Source organism: Astatotilapia calliptera, chromosome 7, assembly GCF_964374335.1.
Source record: "Astatotilapia calliptera chromosome 7, fAstCal68.1, whole genome shotgun sequence".
In the NCBI taxonomy this organism is placed as follows: domain Eukaryota; kingdom Metazoa; phylum Chordata; class Actinopteri; order Cichliformes; family Cichlidae; genus Astatotilapia; species Astatotilapia calliptera.
The window spans coordinates 47,517,314-47,532,688 of record NC_137428.1 but is presented as its reverse complement, the minus strand read 5'-3'; the positions used below and the strand labels follow the sequence as shown (position 1 = coordinate 47,532,688).

The following is a 15,375-nucleotide window of genomic DNA, read 5'->3' as shown; positions in this document are numbered from 1 at the left end:
TTGTAAGCTTATGTTAGTGCAAGTGGTAAGTGATATTTTCAAGCTGAAGGAGAGAGAAAACAGGAAGGGATAGGAAATGTTTCAAACTGGAAACTATAATAAAGAGAGGAAAGGAATGGATAAGATATGGAGAGGAAGGAAGTGATAGCAGCTATTGGTGGCTGTGAATTGGAAGCAGAAACAAGTAGTGAGAAAATGGTGCTTTATTTATTTAATTTTTAAAAAAATTAATAAAGCACAATTGAACAACATAGTGAAGGAAACAAATTGCCAGAAACACCCTAAACTGAAACCAACTCTCACACAGACACAAACAACAGAGAGGAAAAAGAGGCTGAGCTGTGTATGAACTCTGTGTGTAGGCGTATCGGTCATGCTCTCAGTGCTGAATGACCCACTCAGCATTCCCGTTAAAGCCAGAGACTCCCAGTGTTAATTTAGACTGCTGGGGATGTGTGTTGCATTGTGTCATTATTTGTCATCAGTACTGATGTATCAATAAATGAGGAAAAATTTGAGGCTGGCGATTTGAGACGGGAGTTCTCTCTCCTTTTAAATGTGTACGGTCAGGTAGAAGTTGTGCGCAGAGGATCCACAAAATTAAACCTTTTTAGTTTCTATCATTTATGTTAGAGTCTGAATTTGCTTTCTCCAACATAGTGCCATACAAATGTGTGCCTAAACCTCTGGTCTGCATCTGTGCTCTCTGCATTCCTGCACGTGGCTAAACATCTGACTAGTAGCACAGCCCCCTCTCTCTCATCAAGCAGCCTGTCCCATTGTAGCTGTAAGAGGCCATCTGTCAGAGTGCTGACGGTGAGTGAACAGGCGTGTTTTGACAGCTGCTTCCTGAGGATGCTGTGTTGCTCTCATCAAGATATTTAGCATGTTCTTTGGACATATCTAGAGTTCACATTTATGATGAGTAGTTGTTAAGTAGTTTCCCTGACTGTTTCCTGGCCCCTGAAATGCCTTAACACATCTCCAGTCCTGACAGTGAAAGGCCAGCTGAGCCCTTCACAGTTTACATCTGTGGTTTTCTTCTGGGTAACATCATGGCAAACCTACATATTTTTTTAACCAAACACCGCAGCAAACAAGTGCAAAGGCATCTTTAAAACAAGCAAACCTAATTTGAAATGTTATAAAAAGCTTGATAAAAGCAAAAACATTGCTTGATTAAAATTTGTCTGGGCCACTTCCAGGACTCCTGCTAAGTTTGGATCACTTTGTTAAAGTGTTGTTTAAACCACTTGCAGATACACATTTTCAGTTTCACTTTGGACATGAACCTTATGCAGAGAGAAAACATTGACTTCTGTGTTAAAGGGACTTTTACTTTTATGCCAAGAATATCAAATGTAGTCGGACCTGAGGCCCTGCTAAGGTAAGATCCAGAGGCCAGGGTAGAAATGTGAACAGAAGCATGCTCTTTTTTTTTTTCTCCCACCTTCCACCACTTCTTTGTTGAGTCGTGTGTAGTTACTGTAATGCCCTGAGGAATATGAAGGTTCATCAAACCAAGTGTCCCGTCATACTGAAAAGGCAAAATCCTTTTGGCTGAACCAATACACTATATAGTTACTCTCCATAGTTGGCACCATGAGCCTCTCCACCCCTTTTGTTGAATAGAGGAAATCTAGCAGCCATTTCGGATTCATGAGTTCAAGTGGTCACAGCCACACTTCCAAGGAGCAATCTAAAAATAGTTGGAGCACTAGAAGCTGTGAAGAGACACACAATGACCTTAAAAGAAAAATATTTTCAATCTGGTGTGCTTTTTATTTTTTAATGAGTAGAGACATGAAAAATTTTGATGGCACATTTTAAATGAATGATGTGACCTGTGGTGAAAGGGTGGCAGGATTCTTTTTGTAGTCTGCATCTTTTAATTGTTTCTTTACATATAGATCAGCTGTACTGAATGCAAATGCTTGGATATAGCACATTTATATTGTTTTATACAGTTTACTGTTTTACACTATGGTCTGAGATGTTTGTACTAGTTACAAGGAGATTACTAAAGATGAGCTAGGGTTTCTTTATTGGTAAATCTGATTATTTTTCCATTCGTTGATATACTATTTGATCTCAGAAATGTCAGTGACATACAAAAACATTACCATTCAAAGAGTAATGGATAATATTATTTTTTATTTTAGCTTTTTGAGACTTTTGAGTCTTGTTATGATAGGACACGATAGCTGTCCTAGATGATCCAGTCTGGGGAAATCATAGTATTTTTTGGACCATAAGGCGCACCATATTATAAGGTGCACTGCTGATGAACGGGTCTGTTTTCATACATAAGGCGCACCAGATTATAAGGCGCATTAAGCGAAACAAAACAGTCAGATAAGTCAAACGTTACTCAACTCATTCTTCTTGCTTCCTCCACTTCCGTACCATTGATTCATTAATGTTGAATTCTCTTGCAGCTGCTCTATTCCAATGTTGTTGCAGTACTTTAATTAATAACCTCGTATCGTGGATGGATTATCTCAGTTGTTCTCCTGACTGAAGTTTGGTCCATTTACAGCATCCTGCCATGCGATTGCATTTGTCCCTAACCATCGGGAACCCTCACGTTAACTTTTATTGAGTGGATAAAAGTTAGCGTTCATCCTCCAGCTTCAGTTTATGTTATGCTAACATAGCTGTTCGCTAGTGATCACGTATCACATCATTATGTACCAGCTAGCCCAACTTCAATAACCCTACAAACATCACTGCTGTTTAGTTTCCCGTCTTCATTTATGTTGGAAGTGACAGCAGAGCTGTACGTTTTAATCTTTTAAGAAATCTCTCAGTCAGAACCCCTAATTTCCCTCGGGATGAATAAAGTATTCTGATTCTGATTCTGATTCTATATCATGTTTAGGTGGAAACTAGTGCGCTAACTTCCTGCTAACTTCTAACTCGGTTAAATTTAATAAATCCTGTTTTCATGGATACCTGGATGTTAAACTTAATTGTTACACCTGGTAAAGCAGCAACACTGATCATTTTATTAAAGATGAAAGAATTTAGACAGTTTTTAACTCTCAGTGACGCCGCAGTGTTCGTTTGACTTAGGGACCTGAAACAGAATTTGAAACCGGATTACTCCGCGAGGCTCCTGACTACGGTAGCCTTACTGCTCCGACAATCCATCAAGCAGTGCGGCTTCATAGCTTGCCAAAGTCATACTAAAGCATTTTTGACAGACTTTTGAGTGCCGTGTACAACATAAAATCCGTTCGAGGTCAGTAAGCACAACCAGAATTCATACATAAGGTGCACCGAATTATAACGTGCACGGTCGATTTTTAAAGGATTAATTAAAGGATTTTAAGTGCGCCTTATAGTGCGGAAAATAGTACTTTTTTTTTTTAGTCCTTGTCACAATGAGAAAAAGTCACCCACAAAATCATCTATCACATGTTTTACTTAATTGATCATCCCATATGTCAAAGGATAATATGTATTAGCTCAGCAACCATAATCTGTAACCTTCATGATGAGGGCATTATCAGCCTCTCACCTCCATACAGTCCAAATAAGGTTTCCTCAATGCGTAGCCCATCCATACCCCTCCCTTGTTTCCATTTGCCTAAAGCTCATGAAAGTGTTTGCTTAGCTGCCAGGTTATTGATTCCTGTGTGCATCAGGTGTGGAATGCGGTTACCTCCCCGATCTTCAAATATGTAGCAGCATCAGGGTCAAGCCCACACTTTAGCATAGTGACTAGAATTATATTCCAAGTTATTTTTGTCGTGCTTCGCTGCAGCCGCCGAAATGAGCTTGTTTAAGCTGGAGTGCAGAGGGGAGGTGAGTTCACATGTTGTGCGTCTGTTTGTGTGCGTCTGTTTGCCAGGGTTTATTTAGAGTTTATATTAACAGGGATATAACAGCAGGACTGACAGTCTGTTTTATTCATGAGCGTGTTAAGTGTGTACATTAAACAGCCAGCGTGGGAGCGATGCTTTGTGTGTTCCCGACTGTCACGCTGTAATACAAGAATGCAAGGATTACATTCATTTTATCACATTATAAACAGAGTAAGAAAATCTCTGAGAAATTCTGTGGATCCCACAGCAACACACCGTACACACTGCTCTATCTGCCTTCATTATTCAGACAGTGGATTGGGACAGGGAGGACTGGCTAATTACTTTAAATTAAAATGCATCTGTTGTTGAGTGGGTGCTCTCATTTGTCTTCCAGTCCCAACTACTGAAACACTGCAGGAAGGAAAGGGAAAAGTAGGACATTTATAGAGCTGTGCTCAATGGAGTGCAGCTCACTTAAAAGGAGCTCTAATAACCCCACATTTACACAGAGATCTTTATTGAGCATACTAAACACTTAGACTTCTTTAATTAAAAACTGCCTTACTGATACACTGTTCATTGAATTTAAGGCCGGTCTGCTTCTTTGATGCTATATTATCCCATTGCTGACGATTGCTGGCAAATTACAGTATCAGTGACATAATGTTTAGTTATTTAGCAAAAATATCCTGTGAGTGTGTATTATAGATGAATTATCAAACAGTACTTGGCTTAAGCATTTCTAGTCTTTCCTTGGGTTTCATAGTTCAGCAAAACTTTGGGATTTGGCAGGAGAGGCAGAGATGCTAACTTCCATTCTGATGGTATTCTCAGTAGACCTCAGTGCAGTGCAGCCAAGAACATGTTGATTTTTGAGTAAAGAAAAAAAAATCATTTTTACTTTGACTAAAAAAAAAAATCCTCCCTTTTATGCACTTACTGTGGTAGTGCTGGTATTACTGCTGTCTCCTCCTACACAAACAGATAGACCTGCTGAACATAACTATTCTGCATGTGTTTTCTAGGGCGCAGTAAAGGGGAAATGTAGGCGATATCTGCAGACAAATTATTTAGAGATGCATTAAATGATTTTAGGGCTATTTGGGGAAGTGGAGCAAGCTGAGATATCACCAAGTTTGGAGTTACTATAGTGTAGGTTGAGGCACGGAGCAGCACTCATGCTTACAGCTGTGCGTTTAGCTGCTTTTTTTTTTTTTAACGAGTCCAATTATTCATTCACCTTTGGTTCTATTTCTGTCCTGTGTAATTTTTGAGAGAAATATCAAACTCTCTAGCTGTTAAATGCTCACCTACATTTGAACAGCTGCAGACTTCACTGTTTGGTCTTTAGACTGAAGCTACATTAATCTAATCTAATAATTAAGTGAATGTGAACTAATATCCTTTTAAATTTTAAAGGTATATAAAGATATATTCATTTTAAATTTGTCAGTGCTAAATATAATAACTCAGTAGACAACTGCTTTTTCTTTGCAGAACACTGTGATTTATGGACCTGTCTTGTCAAGCACCTTATAAAAGCTGTTGTATTTTTACTGTTGTGGAAAAGGAAGTAGGAAGAAAAAAAAGGTTCAAATGGGGACAGGTTCATGAAGAAAATTTGGGGTTAGGGATCTTTGCCCTGACACTAACTTTTTGTTTTTTTTGTGTTCCATCATAGCACAGTATCTTTCCTCTCATTGCTTGAAGGTTGTGCCTTTGTGGGTTGTAACTGGCTGGCGTTATTGTCTCTGTATTTCTGCTGTGTGATTTCCTTCATTCGCTCTTTCTGTACTGGTCAGTGCTTATGTTGCCCTTGATGTTGTTTCTCTTGTTGGACAGCATGATATCCCCCTGTCTCTCGGACTTGAAACCCATCTGGCGCTCTGTCTCTCAAGTAATGTCTGTGCCCCTCTGACCACTACTTGACCCAGCCTCCTTTCTCTTCCTACAGGCTAGCCACACTGGTATGCGCTCGTACATTTACAAGCAGACCTCTGTGATTGGCTCGCAGGCGGAGCACACTGGGATGCGAACCTATTACTTCAGTGCCGACACCCAAGAAGACATGAACACCTGGCTTAGGGCCATGAACCAGGCCACGCTGATGCAGAACCACAGCGATGCAATGATCAGGTCATTATTAACATTATTCATCTCATTTTTTTTCTTTTCCCAGATGAATACAGTCCTATAGTTTAAATAGGAATGTTGTCATTCGCAATTTGAGACATGCTGTTTTTGCACTGTGTTGTCTTTTATCATACTTAAAGATTCACAGAATAATTTAAAAAATGTCCTGCTCCACTCCTGCTTCTCCAAAATATGATGAATTTGTTTGTAATATTAGTATCATTCAAAAAATACATTCTGATTGCTGATGTGGGTGCTTTTTTTTTTTTTTTTAACAAACAGCAGCTTCCTTCATGAATTATTAATATGTTTACGAGGGGCAGAGATCAAATAAGTCCATCATTCACAAGCAACCTCAGATACCCGCTGCTGGCACCTCTTTATTTTCATTATCTTGTATTTTACTTTGGGGGCAGTCCCACAAGACTACACTAGTTGTTTGTGAATAACAGAAGGGAAACGTAGCTGAAGACAGCTTCCAGATGGGAATTTCTTTAACCTCTTTTTCACCCATTTCCAGTGTTTTTAGAAGCTAAACTAAAAGTACTGTGACTGCATGCTTAAAGTACTTTTTAAAGGCTTTCATCTGCAGTATGCAAAAAAATTATTTTCATTGCAAATGGATGGAATGCACAGCTAGCAACACTATATTTAGCACAGTCCACAGTAATGAGGAGAAACAACTCACTGTAGTGCTACTGTAATTCATTCTGATATGTTTAGATGTGAGCCATTGACGGGGACAGTATCACCTGGGCTTGTCTGAACACCTCTTTAAAACTAAACTAACTATGACTTGGTGTGCCGGAGACTGGCCTATTTCTTCTGGCTGAGTGCTTTGTTTACATGGGATTTCATTAATGTGGTTGAAATAGAGATATGGTTACCAGGCTTTGAGTGTCATCTGTTTGCTTTGTGACTTCTTTGGTCTTTGCCTGCTCATAAAGCTAAGGATTCTGAGGAAAAGTTTCCCTTTCATGTGGTAGTCACCATCTAGTACAAATTGAGTTCACTACAACAGAAAAGAAGATTAAAATGCTAGAACTCTGGCTTATAACGTGTACGGGGTATCCGTGAAATGAAACGAAACAGACTTGGTTGTTATTGAGGAGGAGCCACTGCAGTCCTTCGAAAAGCCTGAGGAACAAAACTGCTATCCGAATTACAGATATTGTTAATTACATTGTTAAGGGTATAAGAGTGTAAAATGACAGCATTCATTGATTTTTGCCATCTCCACTCTCCACAGACCAGCTGATAAGTTGTCGCAGCAGGCTGTCCCACAGACAAACCATGTAAGCCACCACAAGACCAAGACTTTCGATTCTGAGACAACAAGACAGATGATTCATGAGGTTCTCCTGGAGCCCATACACCGTGACGCAGAGGAGCGTTGCAGCTTTCACAAAGACTCTCCTGCTACCATCATGTTGGATCCCCCCATAGGAAGCACTGGCCTAGAAATGGACACGCACACTTCCCTCCCATCTAATCCCGCACCCTCTGCCGTACCACAGCCAGATCACATTTCGGCTTCAGCGCCTGTGTCCAGGGTGCCGTCCCGTGCTCCGTCACGAGCCGCTTCGACTTTGCCCTCCAGCATTTGCACAAGAAATGGCCTGGTCTCCACACCCAGCCCCATACTGGAACCCAACGGCATCGCAGCAGGGACGTATCAAAGGGCCCCAGAGCCACCTGCTAATAACACACAAAAGCACGCTCAGAGGAGAAGTACCCTTGAGCAGGTGGAGCAGTGGGTCAAAGTACAGAAGGCTGAGTACAAAGGGTAGGTCATTGCAATATACAAAAATGTTTTTTTTTCTTTCCAAACAAAGTTACAAAGTGCTTCACAGAACAAGATGGGAAACAAACAACAAATAAAAAATTTAAGAACAGATAAAAGTGAAACTTTATAAGGTATCAGAATGCTGGCAGCACAAGGAGATGAAAGTGAGAGATAAAGCCAATTTAAAAAACAAACAAAAAAAAAACAGGTGAATTAGCAACAGATATGAAAAATTAAAGTACATTAAAAATTATCACTAGGAGAAGATGATAAAACAGCTATGAAGGTGAAAGTGGAGGCACAGAAAAAGCCTGCTTATGAAGAATATGTCTTTAAGAGGGATTTAAAAGACGATAGTGAGCTCCCCTTGAAACCGTCTCCTCAGATTGTTCCAAAGAGTGGGTGTCCTGATCGAAAAAGTCTGATTACCCTTGGTGCTCAGCCAAGGTTGTGTGATGGGCAGCAGAGCTTTAGGTAAGGGCTTAAGGCTATGACCAGGAGCGTATGGTGTCGGAAGATCTGAAATGTACTTTGGTGTGAGCCCAGAGCGAACCGTAAAAATCAACACTAAATTCTCATAATTAAAACCTTAATTCTAAAATTAATGGGTAACCAATGAAGAGAAACTAAAACTGGAGTGACATGTTCTCTTTTTTTGGTTTAGTAAGAAGTCTGGCTGCATTTTGGAACAGCTATAAGTTGGTGTAGTCTTTGTAGCTTAAACATGTAGAATAAATTGCAATAATCTAACAAAGAGGAGATAGAACCATGTATGACCATCTTTACAATTGTTTTAGATGAAATCGAGCTGATCTTACGTCTCCTAATCTGCATAAAATAAGACTGGACAACTAAAACAACAAGCTTGTTTGACCTGAAGTGGTTGTTAAAAGTCACCCCAAGGTTTTTACAGTATTGGCCAAACTTTACAGATATACAGCTCAGGTGTAAGGAGGCAGTGTGCCAGTAACATTTACTTCTGTATGTATAGTTGTCTGGCATCTGCATAGGAGATAAAACTCACACTGTGCCTTCAAATGACGAACCTCAGGAGTAACGAATAAAGTATAAGTTTATATCAAATTAAGTGCTAATGATGTGTCAATGTTGCCTTTTTGCCCTTAGAAGTAGCCTAATGTTTTCTTGCTGTTTCTACTTAACAGTGCCCCATCCAGAGAGAACACCCTCCCTCGTCGCACACCACCAACGCAACACAAGTACACCTCCATCGACGCCTACCAAACCCTGCCAAAAACTCCTCGCCAAAGTCCCCCACCTGGCCGACTCGGCGAGTACAAGTATGCCCAGGACCGCCTGAGTCACTTTCGCCTGACCCCAGATCAGGGGGGCCCGGCGTCCAACACTGTCTGGCAACTGTATGAGTGGCAGCAGCGCCACCAGTACCGTCACGGCAGCCCTACCGCACCGCTTTACACCCCGGCCCCAGAGTATCCATTTGGCCCCCGCCCACCATCTACTGTGCCTCCCTCCTCTTCAGCACCTAGGTCAGAGGGCTCTCCTCGCTGTGTCTCAGTACCACCATCATCAGCAGACATACCTCCACCAGGCCCTCCTCCTGGTATCAGCCGAACCCTGTCCCCCGCACGGAGGCCACACACGCCGGCTGAGCGGGTGACAGTCAAGCCTGTGAGTGATATATCCGTGTTGAACATCCCCTTCACTGTTTCCCCTCGCAGGACCAAATCACAGCTGTTTAAGGTAAGATAACCCAGCTGCCATACTGTTTGTTATAGTGCTTCAATGTTGTTATAGTTTTTAGGTTTCAGCTTTCATGTTTACAGTGCAGATTGTCCAGATTGTCATGCCTTATTCCAAAAATGAATTAAATTATTTTCTACATACAATACCCTAAAGTTTGCTTGATATTCTTGTAAAAAAAAATTTGCCATGACACTCAAACATAAGCTCAGGTGCATTTTGTTTCGACTGATCATCAGTCAGATGTTTCTACAACTTGACTGGAGTCCACCTGTGATAAATTCAGTTGATTGGACATGATTAGGAAAACAATATAAGGTGCAATACTTAACAGTTAATGTCAGACCACAAACCAGCCCATGGAGTCCAAAGAATTGTCTGTAGACATCTGAGACAGGATTGTATTGAAGCACAGATCTGGGGAACATTACTAAAACATTTCTGCAGCATTGAAGGCTCAATGAGCACAGAGGCCTCCATCGTCTGTAATTGGAAGATGTCTGGAACTACCTGTATTGTACTACCAGCATGGCCAGTCTGAACGATCAAGGCAGAAAAGCTTAGACAGTGAAATAAAGAAGAACCTGATGGTCACTCTGCAAAGCTCCAGTGTTGCTCTGTGGAGAAGAGAACCTTCCAGAACGGCAGCCATTTTTGCAGGACTCCGCAATCAGGCTTTTATGGCAGTGTGGCCAGACTGTAGCCACTCCTTAGTAAAAGCCACCTAACAGACTCTCAGACAATGAGAAACAAAATTTCTGGTGTGATGAAACAGACTGAACTCTATATCCTCAATACCAAGTATCGCATTGGGAGGAAATCGGGCGCAGCTTATCATAATAATCATCCCTAGAGTGAAGCATGGTGGTGGCAGCGTCATGATGTGAGGATGTTTTGATGTGGGAGACTAGTCAGGATGAAATGCAGATAAATGATGAATGCAGCATTTCATAGAGGCGTCCTTGATGATGACCTGCTCCAGAGTGTGCTGGATCTGACTGGGTTGAAGGTTCATTTTCCAGCAGGACAATGAACCAAGATAGCCAAGCCGAGATAACAAAGGAGTGTCTTAGAGAGCAGTCTGTGAATGTCCTTGAGTGGCCTAGCCAGAGCCCAGCCCTGGAGATATGTGAAAATGGCTGTGCACTTGACAAGAGAAACTGCCCAAAAATAGGTGTGTCAACTTTGTAGCATCACACTCAAAAAGACTTTAGGCTGTAATTGTGGCTGTAGTTTCCAGATACAGTATAATTAATGCATGAAAGAGAAAGGATAACATCAATAATGTCCAGGTTCCTTTAGGCAAAGTGGTGATACTGTGCACAGAGAAGTGTCCACACACACTGTGAAAATTACAGGCAGTTCTTAATCAATGGAATGAGATTAAAACTTTACATAACGGGGAAGAAACACTGTTTTTTGGCGTCATAATTACATTTTAGGCAGTTAGCTTACACTCTCTGAATCATCTTATGATACCCAAATCCCCAGATGCACAAGATTTAATCACATAATAATACAAGAAAAAGGGAAAAAAAGAGAAGTATTCCAAAGCAATGTTGTGATGTACGAGGGTTATGTTCTGTAATGATAGCTTGTGTAGATGTTCTTGATTAGGATGACAGTACACAAACTACTGTTACAGCTTCTGTTGCATATATTGATAAATGTATTTCATCTAATTCTTACTTCCAAGATTGCACCATTGTCTGATTTTCCCCCCTGTTAAATGCAATATCAGTTAGTTTTGTATTCAGAAAAGTGTTAGTCATTCTGAACATCGTAGGCACATGTTGGAACTGTGCCTCATTGTATCCTCACTCACTCAAAAGCAGACTTGAAACGTATACATTATACATTGTTGACAACACATTTTCTCACTTATTCAAAGCATGTAAATGAACATCTGCCCATTTGTGTGTGAATACACCACTTTTAATATAGAGTGAATAATGATGGATAATTACATCCACACACATTTTGCCCTGAGATTTAAAAAAATTACAGCATTTCGATGTTAAGATCCAATCAAACATTGCATCTTCTAAAACAAGACTTGTGGCATTCTGCATTCACTCTTGTTCTAGAAAATAGCGTCTAGAGTAAGACTGCATTGAATCTGTAATAAATATTTAATATGAATGAAGTCTTATATGAAATTTTAATCTTACTTCTTCAAACAGTCTACATGAATGCGTTGTCTGTGTGTTATAGGCTGCTACTGTTGAGAGACGATCAATGCCTCCGTCCGGCTACATCACTCACACAGTCAGTGCACCCAGCCTTCATGGCAAAACGGTAAGTTTCTCAAATAAACATATGAAATGTGAATGTGAATTTTAAAGGTTGTATAAACTTGTTGTTTATACATAGCTTTTCCATCTCAATAAGTCAGTGACTCGGGGAATATTTCTCTGCTATGAGTGAATTTTGATTGCTATAAACCAGTCATTAATAAGTCTTTTTTTGTTGTTGTTCTTGACCAGTTGGCAGTAGCCTATGTTGTTGTCCTCCTGCCTTTTGTTTCAGCACCATTCATCCTCCTTATTTTAGCTGCAAATTAGCCATCGACTAAACAATTTGCCAATTAGTTGTGTGAAGTGACCTATAGTATTTAAAGAAGAGCAGTCTGAGCGAAGCTTTTGTGTTTAGTATTAAGATTTGCTAGATTGAATCTCTTGTGATGCATGTGACAGCCCGAGGAGCTCACTCTGCTCCTTATTCAGCTGCGTCGCCATCAGGCCAAGATGGCTTCCGCACGTCAGCAAACGTTAGCCCAGCTCCAGCGGCTCAATGGTCCCAAAGATCCTTTCCAACACAACCACCTCTTCAGTGCTACCACCACTAGCACCAGTCCCCTCCTCAGCGCCGGCCCCTCTCCCGTGTCCCATGTTGGACACATGGGCCTCTCGGCATCACTTGGCCCTTGCAACACCCAGGTGGGGGCTAATGCGGCACGCCTGCCTGTCTGCCCCTCATTTTACCAGGGACTCATAGAGGTTGCCACTAAAAATTGTGCAGGGCTGCATTAGTCTTAAATCATGAATACCATTTCAGTTTTATAGCTTATTTTATACACATAACTCTTTAATTTGTTCCTAATGTAATGCATTATTAGCATTTTCTGGCTCAATATTTATGCGCATTATTTATACCACTGTGCAAGGTAGGGTCAGTCAGTTTGTCTGTGGGAGGAAGCTGAGGTATCCAGAGAGAACCTGCACAGGTACAAAAAGGTTCTGGGTTTAAAATTCAAATCCAGAACTGCTTTTTTGTGTGTGCTAGGAATCAGACCACAGTGTTGCCCTGTAGAAAACAATCCTAATTAAGATAAGTGGTCACAGTACTGGTTTACAAAAAAAAGTAATGCATTGGTGGTGATTTCTTTGGTCACTGTAAAGTCTCTTTTAGAGTGTTGAAAACCTTTGATCTTTAACAAGATTTTGTGAAAATAACCTTTTGATTTTGCATTCAAATTTCTGTAAGTAATCTTAGTCACCAGTTCATCCTGGCATTTTCTCTTGAGACACCACAAGGTCAGGTGGTAATTTTCAGAAAATCTATTTTTAAAGTGCCTATGAGTTTCTATTTTATAACTTCAAGTGAAGTTCTCTATAGTGAAAGCAGCTGCATTTCTCCAATCCTAAGTAATTTTTGTAACCCTCCTCGTCCTGCGATCACGCAACACCAAGTCTGGATGCTGAGTGATTGTGCTTTTCACACTTGAAACCCAAAAACATTAATACACAGGTTATACAGTATCGCATCAGCTTATAGTCTCAAACACACCATCTTCTCAAGGGTATTATACTGCCTAAAAATACTTTCATTGAACTGAGGCTTTCAGTGTTCACCGATACTCATATCTCTTACTTCCATTCACATCTAAACAGTCTTTATACTGTATTGAAAAGTTACCAACTGTAAAAACATATAAAATCTGAAATGGTGATCAAGAAAACTCAGATGATGAATGAAGCCCAACCAAAAGACTCAATAAGATCCTAGTATCCTTATATTAGTGGCAACTTCTACTTTAAAGTTCCTTTGCTTAGCATCGAGAACCATCTGCCTCTTGTCCATGTGCTGTTCTTGGCTGGTCAGTTTCCATGTCGTGCTTCTACTGATACTGTTCATGGCATGTTGTGTTGCTCTCTTTTCGACGTCCACAAAGCCATCCCATGCTTTAGCAAACTGGCAACCTGTGGATGTGTTGTTCAGCTTGGTCCTCTGATGCGTGAGTCTTATTTTCGGCTGTATAGAAGTTTGCTTCTTCTACTTCTTGCTTCTATTTTACTTTTGAGTGGCACGTACGGGCTGAATTCAAAGCTGAATTCAACAATATCTCAAGATCTTCTACTTCTTCTAAGAGATCTGGTTTCTGCTCGTCCTGTGATGATTGCAACTTCTCTGATCATGAAATAAATGAACACATTTTTACTGTGTGTCTCAGTGTATTGTGGTGCATGTGTGCGTAGACATATAACAGCAAGTCACACACATCATATTTGATACCAAAATCTCCCGGGATGCAAAATTAATAGTTTCTGTTGCTTCTATAGATTGATGTTTCAGTGGATTGTTTAGTGCCTGTTGGCACACATCAGTAATCCAAGCTTGCATATTTGTCATCTTCTAGGCTGATGACACCTATATGCAGCTGAAGAAGGACTTGGAGTATCTGGACCTAAAGGTGAGAAAGATAATGATGGACAAAGTTGATCACCTGATTCCCGTTAGCTATTTTAATGAATCTTTTCCTTTACTTTAAGTGTTTTTTTCCCTTCAGCTGCGCCTTTCTGATTTGAAATGTCTCTAGTGTAATCTAACACGCGTGGTGATTCTTACTGACAGCCACTTCCTTCACCCTTGTTGATCTGTTGAGCGGAGACAGCTACAAATGTTGTAGCTACAAAAGGAGATGTTCAAGCATCTGTGTGGGACCAAACATCCCTAAATCCTTGCAGTGATCTTCTAACTCTTTGAGTGGTTTTAGAAGCATCTCACAAAAGCAGCCGCCATTTTGTGATTGCGGCTCTGTGTCTTTGTGATTTTTGACTCCCAGATCAGAGCTCTAGAGCCCCTGATCCTCGCAGTTCACAGTTTACTACTGCACTGCACTGCTGGGCCTCTCAGGCCTCTAATGAACGTAAGCTCTGTGTATGCGCGCATGTATGTCCAGTATGTGCACTATATTAAAAGATGTAGAGCTGTGTGTAGTATGGCTGTGTTTGTGGGTGTGATTCCTGCTCGTGCATGTTTGCTTAGTGTTCAGAGGGACACAAGCTCAATAGTCTGTGTGTATGGGGTGTGTGTATGTTTAGACGTTTAGAGAGTGTGTGTTCTAGAAAGACCATCCCATTGCCTACAGCACTGCATCTACAGCTTGAACTGAATATGATGTCTTCTGTCCATGTTCACACAACCCCCTCCCACCATGTGGCGATGTTGATGGCGCTGTTAAATAATGGGCATGGGATGGCTCGGCAGTGCATGTGTTGTGGCTGTGGCCCGGTGGTTGAAAAGCCAGCTGCTTCTACCATCGTCTCTGAAACGCTGCACCTCCTTGACAATGATGCAAGGCTCTACTGTGTCTTGTTTATTTATTTGTTTGTTTTATTTAAAAAAAGGGAACACACTCCTAAAATAAAATGAGCAAAACAGAAAAACGTCTAAACATGAATAAAAAAAGAGCTGTCACCAGTGAGTTTTAGTGTTAAACATGGTGCACATGTGCTATATTCTGAGATTTGTAAAGCTAGCGAGCGTAACGCCAGTAAACCTCACAGTGGGCACCTGAAATTCGCTCCACTGCGCATTCTTCAAAGATCTGTTTTTTCACAAAAAAAAAAAAAACAGCAAGTGGAAACCGATAAGTCATTTTGTGCAGAGCTTCAAAGTCTCCATAGCCATTGTGTTGTTCAT

General features: G+C 40.8%; 1 protein-coding gene across 12 annotated transcripts in view; it reads left to right on the top strand.

The window, feature by feature from the left end:
• Window positions 1–15,375, top strand: part of LOC113026380 (pleckstrin homology domain-containing family A member 7-like) — a 150,312-nt gene that overhangs the window by 120,982 nt on the left and 13,955 nt on the right. For 7 of the 12 annotated variants that reach the window (XM_026175108.2, XM_026175105.2, XM_026175107.2 and 4 more), the window contains 7 exons: window positions 5,767–5,948; window positions 7,195–7,731; window positions 8,895–9,450; window positions 11,665–11,748; window positions 12,147–12,389; window positions 14,090–14,143; window positions 14,516–14,599. In XM_026175108.2, coding sequence (XP_026030893.1) covers window positions 5,767–5,948; window positions 7,195–7,731; window positions 8,895–9,450; window positions 11,665–11,748; window positions 12,147–12,389; window positions 14,090–14,143; window positions 14,516–14,599 — 1,740 coding nt within the window. The remainder of the gene's footprint in view (window positions 1–5,766; window positions 5,949–7,194; window positions 7,732–8,894; window positions 9,451–11,664; window positions 11,749–12,146; window positions 12,390–14,089; window positions 14,144–14,515; window positions 14,600–15,375) is intronic. The other 5 variants (XM_026175109.2, XM_026175117.2, XM_026175113.2 and 2 more) reach the window with 5 other exon arrangements.